The sequence below is a fragment of the Triplophysa rosa genome, linkage group LG14 (genome assembly GCF_024868665.1).
Source record: "Triplophysa rosa linkage group LG14, Trosa_1v2, whole genome shotgun sequence".
NCBI classification, from domain to species: Eukaryota; Metazoa; Chordata; class Actinopteri; order Cypriniformes; family Nemacheilidae; genus Triplophysa; species Triplophysa rosa.
Window position 1 is genome coordinate 6,148,812 of NC_079903.1, and position 12,947 is coordinate 6,161,758.

General features: G+C 38.7%; 1 protein-coding gene across 2 annotated transcripts in view; it reads left to right on the forward strand.

The window, feature by feature from the left end:
• Positions 1–12,947, forward strand: part of ece2b (endothelin converting enzyme 2b) — a 70,629-nt gene that overhangs the window by 49,609 nt on the left and 8,073 nt on the right. For both annotated transcript variants that reach the window (XM_057350881.1, XM_057350882.1), the window contains 4 exons: positions 3,343–3,467; positions 4,937–5,083; positions 5,190–5,252; positions 8,926–9,114. In XM_057350881.1, coding sequence (XP_057206864.1) covers positions 3,343–3,467; positions 4,937–5,083; positions 5,190–5,252; positions 8,926–9,114 — 524 coding nt within the window. The remainder of the gene's footprint in view (positions 1–3,342; positions 3,468–4,936; positions 5,084–5,189; positions 5,253–8,925; positions 9,115–12,947) is intronic.

Sequence of the window (12,947 nt, forward strand, 5' to 3'; positions counted from 1 at the left end):
CGTGTGTCCTTTCCCAAGACCCGCTGACCGGTAATTGGGTTGGTGCTCTGCCTCTGAGAATTTATCACCTGAATATTTCTGCCTTCTGTGTTAATGTAATCTCTCTCTTAGGAGACTCAAAATCAGTGCGGGAAATGAAAATGTTGTCTTGGGATTTGCAGCTTGCGGCACAGTTGTTTACACGGATGATCGTCCTGTAGATCATTAATTACATTGCATCGCAGTAAATTATTCCTTCCTTCAAAGTGTGAGGTAGATTGCCATGACAACAACTAAGAGCACCAATCGTAGTGATGTTATCGTGACGGCGTGGATAAGCGTAATTGTGCGTTTGAGAGTGGGTGTTTGCTTTTATATCTGTTTGTGTGTGCCTTTATTTGCTCAAACCTCTACCTCTTTTCTCTGAAAAAACACGTCACCTTCAAATATCTTCACAAAGTCAGCGGTGACAAATAAAAACAGAATTGTTAAGAATTGATTCCAGTGAAACTTGCGGCCATTATGCTTGAGGTGTTGCTGTGTAGTTGCTAGGGTGTCCTGGCTGGTTGTTGTTTTATAGGACTTAAATAGACGTTTCTTTTAAAATTGCTCAGGAGAAAAAAACCCAGAAACAAACGAGACAATTGTCAAATTTCATGAAGTGTATGGAGCTGTAAAATGAATATAGATTGTAGAGGTAAAATAATCTAGATTTGGCTAAATTTGAGGAGAAAAGTTTGAGTTTATATTGAGATCCTTAATAAAATTGACTTGTGATTGCAGACTTGACAAATCTGAGCTCAGTTAGTGACATGTTGAGATCTCTTCTGAAACTCTAATGGAGACATTTGTTCGATTTCATTTTTTTTTTCAGGAGAAATATTTGAAATACAAAAATTATAAGCAAACATTTCAACAAAACATTTAAGCTCTTTGATGTCTAGGAGAAATAATTGAGATGCTAAAGAGATCTCACCTGAGATTTTCTTATTTGGATGTTGAGTTATAGAGTAGTTCAACCCCATCTATAATAAGGAAAAACCAAATGTGATATCTCTTTATTATCTCAATTATTTCCCTAGATATGAATGGGATTAAATTGAGAGGAAATGGAAACTTTTGCTTATGTGTCAGATATTTCTCTCTTGAAAAGACCAAATCTAAATGTTTCCATTAAAATTTTAAAAGAGATCTCAACAACGTCACAAACTGAGCTCAGATGTGCCAAATCTGCAATCAAAAGTCAATATTATTAAGGATCTCAATATAAACTCATTCATCAAATATAAAGAATGTCTTCCATACAACAAAAAAACTTGAAAGTACCATAAAACATGTGTAATTTGATTTCTCATCAAATTTGCCCAAATCCAGATTTTTATCTACGTTTTAAGCAATTTTAAGAGAAACATCTGAGACTAAAGTGCAGTTTATAGTCGTGCGTCGTGTGTACGCGGTAGGTACGGTGTAGACTACGCAGAGACGCGTACCCTACGCTGTAGCCTGACGCGCACCTCTCCAATGCGACATGGAACGCAAGCGCTGTGATTGGTCTGCTTGAACCCCCTTCCCTTCAGGTAAACAAACTCTGCGATAACGTCGGGTTTACTCGTACGCATTTCCGAATTGTATAAATAAATTACGTGTTTTTCTGTATTAAACAACTCAAGCTGCAAAAGTGACTGTTTACTTGCCGCTATCACTGCTAAATGCTTCTCGTACACAACGAACCGCTTCTTCTTCAGCTTGGTTACACAAGCAACACGCCTGTGAACACTGTCGCCTAGTGGCCATTGCCTGTTGATGCGGCCAAACACGTACAAGGATAAACGAAAACCGGCGCGTTGCGGTCTGACGCAGAAGTAAAAAAAGCCTGAAGTAGGAACCAAAATAAAAAACATAGTTGAGAATGAGCTTTAAAAGAGCATCCTCAGAGCAATAACATTTTCGTCTTAGAATCTCATGCCATTGGTCGATTTAGAGGCTGACAGGTCGGAAAACAGAGCAGTGCCAGAGAGTCACCGTGTTTACACTGTTCACCTACTAATGGTTTTGTTTATTACAATGCACTTCACATTAAAGTTCATGTCACACAAGAAACAATGTAAAACACGCAGGTCGCATATGTTTGGCTTGTTTGCATTTCTGTTGTGTCTATTTTGCACTCAGAGTTGCCAGTCACCTGTTCCAGACACGTCCGCTCAACCACACCGTTTCTTGTACGAACGAAGTTAGCATGACAGCGGCAATGTTTTTTTCCCTATATTCACCGCTGGCTGCTAGGGCACACGCTGTTTTGACTGCGACTGATGGCGGAGGTGATTGAAGATGAAAGCCACCCCTGCTCATTCGGGCCGCTAACAGCGGCTGAGTTTCGTCACGTTTTGTCACGGGGACAGCTGCCATGGAGATGACATTAAAAAGATGGATGTCATGAGCCTTTTTTCACCGTCTCTGCATTGCATCTGCTTACGTCCCATCATTCCATGCGGCGAGATCCAATCAGAGGGCATCGTATTGTCAGCTTGTCAGAGAGCTGGAGAAAATCAGTTGGCCGTTCAAGGGCCCTGTGCGTTGACCCGTTGCGAGTTGTTCCCCCCCGCTGTCATGTTTGTTTATCTAAATGATGTGTGAGGTGATGTAGCTGCGTGAGGTTTTTATTTCTTATCTCTTATTTTTCTTGTCTTTGGTTTACCCATGTGAGGTACAAATACCCATGTGAGGTCTCGCGCTCTCGTGCTGCAGCCGACATTTTTTATTCTTCCTCAAAGTGAGCAGCTACGTACATAGAACGCCATGGAGCGAGCACGTACATAAGGACATATAATACAATGTTATAAAAAAATTAATGTGTTATGAAATTAAATAATTAAAGAAAATTGTATTTTGCTGGGTGAGAAACTAAAAAAAACCCCACTAAAATTATTTTTTTCAGGTCAGGCGGTCGCACACCTGGCACAGCCCTTACGACAGCTCTGGTCACATCCATAACGCAAAATGTCAAATCCATAACTCTGGAATTGGCCATCTGCATTCTGAGAAGTTTTGAGATAAAAAGCCTCAAAATTTTGCATTCCATTTAAAAAATGTGTAGATAAAACCTTTTTGTTTTCCAAAAAAGTCTCAAAATGTACTCAATGCAAAGTAAAAACATCACATAATGTAAATGAGTTGTCACAGAATAATATGTTTATTCACAAAGAACAACTTGATTTTGACAGAAATGTCAGATAGAACCTTATAATTCCGACGAAATGTCTCATTATTGTGATTTTTGTAAACTAACCTTTTATTCATTTTAGGTAGGCTATACGAAATGTTCCACAGTACAACTCAAAAATGTTCTTCCCATGTTTTCCACAGAGAACGGCACATTCAATTCAAGTAGTGAGGCAGAGAGAAAAACGCAATCGTACTACCTTTCCTGTCTGAATGAACAGCGAATAGAAGAGCTCGGAGCCCAACCGCTCATCGACTTGATTGCAAAGGTGAGTGTTTAGTAGCGCCCCCTCTGGTGTGGAGGATTGGTGGTATTGTGGTTGATTGTTTTAAAGCCAAAAGTCTTATTTTCACATAAAAAATCTAAAAATTTGTATTGTAATTCCAAATGAAATGTTGGAAACACAGGTCACAGACATTATTTAAGTAAGAGGGAATAGTAAAAATGAAACAAAGTGTTTTTGTGTTTCGAAAAATGCCTATAGTAACACCCAAAAAGCTAGTCGCTGTGAAAGTCGATATTTATCCATTTATTAATGAGGCACACTGAACAGAAATATGTGGGACGACCTTGGAATTCATTTGAGGTCTTTTGGAGTTGTATTGATTGGTTTGCCGTGCGTCTCCTAAAAATAGATCTCGTTGCCTTTATTAGCAGAACAACTTCATCGTCTGAAAATCAGTAAGCCCTGAAATAATGAAGGTGTAGACACTCGCGTCTGTCTGAATCAGCCATTTTAAATAAGACATCTCTAAAACTATCCCTCGACACAGACTCCGGAAAATGAATCCATCTCGCAGACTCAAAGCAGCGATGTCAAACAGCACTTCATCTTGTTAATTTAAAGCCCTCCCCACACACACGCAGCTGTCCGCTGGAGGGTTCAAAAGAAATATGATAGGAAAAAAATGAGGAAGAAAAGAAATCCAGACTGTTTGTCACGATCTTCCATTTGAGCAGACAAGTGTCTTCCCTTCTCTTCATCTTTTGCTCTTTCTCGCATCTCTTATCATTGACATAGTGATTGAGCGAATAGCGTTAAATGCATCAAAGTGTCGAGAGAGCCGAGAATAGTTTTATTCTCTGAGGTGAGATGGATTTAATTGGCTTTGATATTAGACGTCAGCTCAGACTCATCGTCCCTTTCGCTCCGAGAGCAAGATGTCACTGATTCTGGCTTTTTTCACACTTGCTTAGCTTTGTGTGTTCAGAAAAAGTCTTAAGATGATTTGTAGCCATTCTACACACCTGATATTAACATCCGTCTCAGGTGATCTGATCAAACGTGGTCAGGTAGGACCCTCGTGTCATTACAAATTTCTAAACAGCAATAACATTTTTTAACTTTATATGTGCTGATGGTCAAGTGGGCAGTAAATATGTCGTCCAAAAGGACCTCTGGTGACCCGAGTTTGATTCCCGTCTCATGATCCTTTGCCGGTCCAGTTCTCCTCTCACCACCCTGTACCTTTTTACTTTTTTATTGTTTTCAGGACAAATGGTTGTTAGGAAGTTAGAAATCGTATATAATTATGCATGTATAGTATATGTATTGTAATTCCTGTAGTTTATTCAAAAGAGCATTGCTTTAGCATTGCAAAGGTTACAAGTTGTCCAATACTCAGATGTTTTTACCTGGTGTAAATGACCAGGCTCAGGGCTAAGAATCCAGATCAAGAACCTCAATCATGTTGCTGGAAAGTGATTCAGTTTCTTTTCTTGTGCGTGTGTGCGCAGACTGGAGGCTGGAATATCACAGAAGCCTGGGATAAAGATAACTTTATGGATGTTTTAAAGACAGTTTCTGGACCGTACAGAGCTCAGCCCTTCTTCACTGTGGGTGTCAGCGTGGACCCAAAAAACTCCAACAGCAATGTCATTCAGGTACATAGTTTATGGTTGAATATATTTGCTTTTAAATTACATGTAATATATTTACCACTTGCATGACTATATTTACCACTGATGTATGTTTACCTGTGTTTATCAGGTTGACCAATCAGGGCTTTTCCTGCCATCTCGAGATTATTACCTCAATAAAACGAACGAGAAGGTAAGATCTGGCAGCTGATTTTACAACTGAACTCTATGTGTTCTAAATACTGAAATGCTGCCCATCTGGAAAGCCTTCAGGTTGAAAGAATGTAGGCAGGTGGTTTGAAAATCCTAAAATTTGTGACGAAACATCATTCCGGCCGGGCAGTCAACACAGGACACTCTATAGCACTTCAGCACAGGCCTGTCAAATGTCCATGCGAATGTTTAGATTACCTCTCGAAAAGAAGAAAAACAAAGATATGTGAACAGACTGAACACCTGTTGCAGTATTTCAATCAATAAAAACAGAAAAGTTCCACTTGTAATTTTAAACGGATAGTTCACCCAAAAATACCCAAAGTCATCGTTTACTCGCCCTCAGGTTGTTTCAAACCTATATAAATTATTTTATGTGTAACGCAAAACAATATGTCTAAAAGATTATGGGAAACGAAACAATTCTGGGGCACCACTGACATAGTAGATGTTTCCTGTTATGGTAGTCAATAGTGCCCCAGAACTGTTTGGTTAAAGGAGACATCAGATGAAAACCCCACTTTTTCTGTGTTTAAGTGCTATAATCGGGTCCCTGGTACATCTAGCAACCCAGAAAACGTGAAAAATAAGATCCCAGTAAGTTTGTTTTGGTGTGCCTTTCCCTGCAAGCATGTGAGAAATCGAGCCGTTCAGATTTCGCTCCGATTGTGACGTCCAAAGCGGATTTAATTATAATGTTACCGCCCCTTAATCTACACAGTTCCACCCACCGCGCTCCGCCATTGTTGTTTTCACAAGCGACAGCGGTGTACGTGACGCCATGGCTAAAGTTCGTTGACAACATGCAATGTAGTCGCTGCACAGAGTCCAAACCTAGGAAGAGACAGGAGTGGCTTTATTTTATTTTTAGTGGAAATCCATCAGAAACCATAAGTAAAAACCTGCTTGTTTGCGCGAATCACTTCAAACCGGAGTGCTTTATCAACCTGGGACAGTACAAGCAGGATTAGCTTCAAAGTTGTTCCTCAAGAGGGATCGAGACCGACTGAACGAGACAAAACTGCCGATGTAAGTAATATTTATCAACAGTCTGAATTGACGTAAATGTACCGTATATATAGGAGGATAACGTTAGCATATGATAGCGAAGGGAGCTAAGTCAGTGACGGGCTACATAGAACATTCAAAGCCAGTGTTAAACTTACTGTATATAAGTGCAGATGGGCACTTGGAGTTTAGCTGTATGAATGTTAATACATTATGTGCGTTAATATGTTTAGCTGCGGCAAGCTGTTTGTTTTGCTAATGAACAAGGGCGAACACTGGGGTTAGTTTCGTTTTAAACGTCTCAAATCATTCGTGCTTAGGCTGAAAAATCTGTCACAGCAAACTAGCTCTCACGTTGTGTGTGTAAGGTTATAACTTGTCAATGACAAGCGCTAAAATCCATGTAATTCCGATGAGATCTGCAGTGGATTCCGTGGATTTTAGGTAAGCATACACACACAACGTAAGCACATTAGCTGTTTGCTGTGACTTATTTTTTGCTGTGAATGATTTGAGACATTTAAGACGAAACTAACCGCAGAGGAATTCAGGAAATATCATTTAGCTAAACCATTGCCACTGCACGTGTGTTGTGTTGACACGCCGGACAGAAGGGGGGTGGGGTTCACTGTAACTCATTATCATTTAAAGAGACATGCACCAAAACGGGTTGCTGTGAGCACAGCTGTTTTTGACAAAGCAAGTAGGGTTTTGTTTAAACAGCCATTGAATGTTTTTAAGCAAAATATGTTCCAGACATTTCATGAAGACCCTAGTAAATCATACCAACTTGTTGAAGGTGCTCGTCTGAGGAGACCTTTAATCCATTCTGTTTGTCCCAGAGAGGAAAATTGTCTTTGACACTGCATAAGTACATAGACATAAACAATAATAACACCACAAACTCAAAATTAGACAAAATCAAACAGCTAAATTAAATTCCAGAAAAATAAAAACAAAACCTACACAAAATCTAAACAATCCTTTAGAAAAATATAGTGAACAAAATCTCCTGTATCACTTCAAGAAATGATATGGTTACAAACATTCTTCCAAATATCTTTTCTTGTGTTCAGCAAAACAACGAAATGTATACAGGTTTGAAACAACTTGAGGGTGAGTAAATGATGACAGAAGTTTCATTTTTGGGTGAACTATTTATTCCCTTAAGGTCTTTGCACATACAGTCCGAAATTTTCGTATGCGTTTTTCGTATTTGGCTCTCGTTTGTACGGTGTCTCTGAATTGTTAAAAAAGGCCACTCAAAATGCTTGACGGATGCGAAAAACGCATAAAATCGAACCCGGTCCGAATTTTTTTATGACGGACGAAAATTTCGGAGGCAGTGTGTAAATGTGATTGACACAACATGAGGTCGTATTTATTTTTTAACGTGCGGAAATTTCGGACGCAAATTTCGGACTCAATGTGCTTTACACTGACGCCAGAATGAAAGTACGTATTTTCAATCTTTATGGACAGTAATGCTGCCGTTTGGGATGTTAAAATTCTGCTAGCTAGCGTAACTTGTGCTACTAAAGACGATGTCTAAATGTAAAACCTTTACTCATTCGGTTCCCCTGTGTTGGAATGAACAGCCAGCCTCCACTCGAACTGCAGCATCATTTACAACTTTCAAAAAACAGCTCAAAACATACCTGTTCTGCGTTTATTTGACTAACCAATAACTGACTATGTTTTATGTCTAATAAACTAAATCTTTCATGTTGGTCATTCTCTCCCTTGCTTGCTTCCACTGTAATCCTCCTTGTAACATGGCCTTTTATACTGTTTAGCGTGTTGACGAAATGTGATATGCTCTCCTACATGTAAGTCACTTTGGATAAAATCGTCTGCCAAATGAATAAATGTAAATGAATGTGGAGACAAGATGCACATCTCAGCGTTTCTGGGTTTTCTTTCTTGGATGAGATTCTGTAAAAGTACAACCCAGGCAAAACCTGCTAAAAATAACAAGTTGGCTGCGAAAAAAGCCTCGTTTTGCCCTCCAGGTGGGCACTTCTATAAGCCTGTGATGTCACTACAAACAGGGATTATTAAAAGAAAAGTCCCGTTCACAAAAACGGACAAAATAAACTTCTAGTAATTGTGCTTTTAAAATGTAAAATACTGTATTTGGAGCAAATGCTGATCTTCTTATCTGCAGGGGCATAGACAATTTTTTGCCCTTTCTAGAATGATAATGCAAATGCCCCCTCCTCCAATCCCGTTCTGTTATAAATGCCACTTTATCTGATGCTATAGATGAGAAAATAGCTCAGACAAGCAAACATGAAAGCATGATGACGGTGTGCGTCTTTGCCATTCACCTTCAGATCTTCACTTGAATAGATATGACCTTACTCCAAAATACAAGTATTTGTTCATTTTCTTATGAATCTGTCTCGTTTTCTTAGAGAAAGTGGAAACACATCTTTATATTTAGATGGAAAGGGTCTTTATTGCTTTCATTCATGGTACATGCTGTTCTGACCGACACAAACAACTACAGGGGGTTTTAAAATAAAGTGTCCTTCAGTGTGAAAATGCAGAAAATTGCACTCATGGAGAATTTGTTGATTGACTTTTGCACGGTTTTGTTATGTTATGAGTTAATATCATGGTGTAATTGTCACTGTGTTTAGGTGATGAAGGCCTATCTGGACTATATGGTGGAGTTGGCTTTGTTACTGGGAGGAGACAAGAATTCCACTCGGGGTCAAATGCAGCAGATTTTGGACTTTGAGACAGCGCTGGCCAACATCACCGTGCCTCAGGATGAGCGGCGAGATGAGGAGAAGATCTACCACAAGATCACGATAGCTGAGCTGCAGGTATGAGTGTGTTATGTGTGTGGGCGAGATGAGGGTTTAATGGGAGTCTTGAAGTCTTATGGTAGTAGTGTGGTAAACAGGTGAAAGTGTTTTTGAAAAAAAATAGTTTTAGGGATAATTAATTTTTATCTTTAAATCAGTTTAATGAGTGAAGGTTTCAGCACGTATTGCCTATTAAATGTCTTTGCGGTGAACGTGTTTGTGCGAGATATGAGGAGAGCGAGTTCATGAATAATGCAGAATTCTGGATAGCCAGTGTGTGTGTGACAAGAATACAGAATTGTTCTTTCTTTTCTTTTCTTTTCTTATCTTGTCTTGTCTTGTCTTGTCTTGTCTTGTCTTGTCTTGTCTTGTCTTGTCTTGTCTTGTCTTGTCTTTCTTTCTTTCTTTCTTTCTTTCTTTCTTTCTTTCTTTCTTTCTTTCTTTCTTTCTTTCCGTTCTTTCTTTCTTTCTTTCTTTCTTTCTTTCTTTCTTTCTTTCTTTCTTTCTTTCTTTCTTCCTTCCTCCTTTCTTTCTATCTTTCTTTCTTTCCTTCTTTTCTATCTTTCTTTCTTTCCTTCTTTTCTTTCTTTCTTTCTTTCTTTCTTTCTTTCTTCCTCCTTTCTTTCTATCTTTCTTTCTTTCTTTCTTTCCTTCTTTTCTTTCTTTCTTTCTTTCTTTCTTTCCTTCTTTCTTTCTTTCTTTCTTTCTTTCTTTCTTTCTTTCTTTCTTTCTTTCTTTCTTTCTTTCTTTCTTTTCTTTCTTTCCTTCTTTTCTTTCTTTCTTTCTTTCTTTTCTTCCTTTTCTTTCTTTCTTTCTTTCTTTGTTTCTTTCTTTCTTTCTTTCTTTCCTTCTTTTCTTTCTTTCTTTCTTTCTTTGTTTCTTTCTTTCTTTCTTTCTTTCCTTCTTTTCTTTCTTTCTTTCTTTCTTTCTTTCTTTCTCTTTCTATCTTTTCTTTCCTTTCTATCTTTCCTTCTTTTCTTGTTTTCTTAATAGAATACAGCAAAACATTTTCTGCTTTTTTCTCTTTGAATCTAATATTCTTTCATTGGCTTTAATTATTAAGAATTTTTTCTTTCTGCACCTGCATTCAGGAGACTTTTGTTTTTTGAAGGCTCCTGCGATTTCCGTGGCAACAGTTGCTGAGCAACTGTATAGTGAGGTAGAGGGGGTGGAGGGGTGGGCATAACGGTTATGTGCTATAGCAGTTTAATATGATGTTTATACATGTTTTATAAATATGAGGTTTTATGTTCAAATTGTTATGTATTTACATTTATAAGTGAAGATTTTTTTGTTAAAACAGTCTCAGCTTATTATGCAGAGACAATAGAACATGTTCAAACATACAGACAAATCAAAAATACCTTCCTTGGTATTCAATCAATAGTAAAATTGGGTCATCATTTATCATTTTATTATGTCTGTCTCTCAATATACTGCAACTCTCTCCATAATTAACCCCATAAAATGGGTTGCCAGACGTCAGGGTTGCCAGATCTGCGTGACAAAACATGCCCATGGCCAATCAAAACTAGCCCATTGACCCCACCCCAATACCAAAACTCAAAAGTCTCTACTATACCTTAAATACATATTCTACAGACCTTGTTATGCATTACATGCTAGTGTTGTCAAAAATATTGATATTTCGATACGTATCGATACTGAAAATCTGAAACAGTTCCAATACGCATGTACCACAGTATTGATACCAGCTGCGCGTTCTCGCTCTTTTTCTTTTTTCTGACAGTGAGTTGACCATAGACTGTATAAAATGTAGACGTAGTGTCCGTGACGTTACCCATAGGTTTATGAAGAGTAAAAATGAAGCCTAAAGTAGGCTGAGCCGGTCTTCGCCATCTTGGCATCGCGCGTCACTCCCGGATAATCGTAAATGGGCAAAGAGGCGGGACGTGGTTTGGAGCAGAGGCGCTTGTCACTCAAGTGGCCACGCAACTATTTTGCAGAATTTTAAGGCCTAATATAAGTTAAACGGGTGAGCTATAAAAAAAAAATCACCCTCCTCACAGTTGGCATGAAGGGTGAAATGACCTATATAGACCAAAATATTTTTTTGTTCCAGGCTGTAAACATGTTTATTTGTGCTGTAAAGTTGTCCATTTTAACATGGGGCTCAATGAGATTCTGCTCTGTTTTGGAGCCAGCCAGCTTGGTAGTTCCTCCGGACTCGGGTCGTTCCCCCCGTTATGCTGCGGTAAAAACGGGCTGATGGTGAGGAGTTGGGGTGGAGGAGGGATGCTGCGAAAATGTAGAGAGAATGAGGGTAAGGCGTATTGTCTATTTGTATGGGTTTTTTCCCCGAACTAAAAGGATGATTGGTGAGATTGGTTATAGAAACCAGCCGGGTTAGTTATCTGATTGGTGAGATTGGTCATGGAAAGCCAGCCAGGTTAGTTATCTGCACGTGCTCCTCCTGAACTTTTTAAATAAAACATCATTTGGTGCACGCTCGTTTATGCTTCGTATGTTTACCATAGTGCTCTATGTATGTGCGCTGATGAATGATCTCATCCACTCGTTTCATTCGCCCATTGTTAAACATTGTAAACAACCCGCTGCAAATTTGAAAAGTAGCCCAACAAAGCTTGAAACTAAGTTTTATCTTTATATCTTTTTCAAAGTGATATGAATTATGATTGGTTTGGTTTATATTGTAGATCTCAGGAATAGAAATAAAATGAACCTAAGAGGCCTTCAAAAGGTGGCAGGAACGGTTGAGCTTTATTCTGATTTGTGCAATAATGGTGAAAAAGTTACATATTGCATTTTCATGTGATTTGACAGATGTAAGACGTAAAAATGTAAGGTGATTTTTTTTGTGGGAAAGTTGCAGACTATACACTGAAACTTTATTCCAAAGTCTTTATCTGGAAGGCTGATACATTATGTATTCATATCATTTCCTTCTCTGGCAGCCGGAGAGCTCAAAGATGTGATACCTGAGAGAATTCTTACATTTCAGGCTTTTCTACTCTTCACAAGACCTTTTACCCAAACACTGCAATTTCACTAGCGGCAACAAATATTGCAAACAGTTGCCATCGTCTTGCATTGTTCAATCAAATTGTAATCTTACCTGACTCCATTATTTGAGAAAAAATATGTACCCTAAAAACAGTATCTTGTGTTCCCTTGCTTGCAAAAGTTGCGTTGGCAATCAGTTTACCGAGCGCTGAAAAAGTTTGGTGTGCATCAGATGGTTAGTAAACACCGTGGGCAAACCCGATCTGAAGTCTGTCAGCCTGAAGTAAAGCCATGTTAGGTTTTGTTGTATCTCAGCTCTCATTATCCGAGACGTGTGAGTCACTAAAATATTTTGCATGGTTTTTTAGCGTATCCACAAAAGTTTTTGCTCTGAGTTTATTCAAAAATAATCCCAGCTCCACCATGACCTCATAAAACTAAAAGATCCATTTTAGTCAGCTAATTTGTTTTCTTCCTACAGACTAAGACTTGAGGGGGCTATGTGAATGAGGGACTTTTAACTGTCTGTTTATGATGGAGGTTTTTGCTGTATGACTCCCAAGGGCACATCGGCTAAAACTGCATCTGGGTTTGAGGAATGCAAACATGCGGGTTTTGGAGTCTATCCTGCTGCTTGTTTTAGGGAGAGCGAATATGAACATGCAGTCACTCATAGAGATTGTTATGCTTGCAACCAGGCAAAGAAAAGTGTTTGCATGACCAGAAGAAAGAATTACTCGGTGTATCTTTAATTTGTGACATTTTTTTGGAGCCTCGCCTCGTATATCTTTGTGTAGACCCTCCGTATATGAAATGTGTTAAAAAACATACAAATTGATGCATTTTGCTGCTGCGCAATGGCAGAT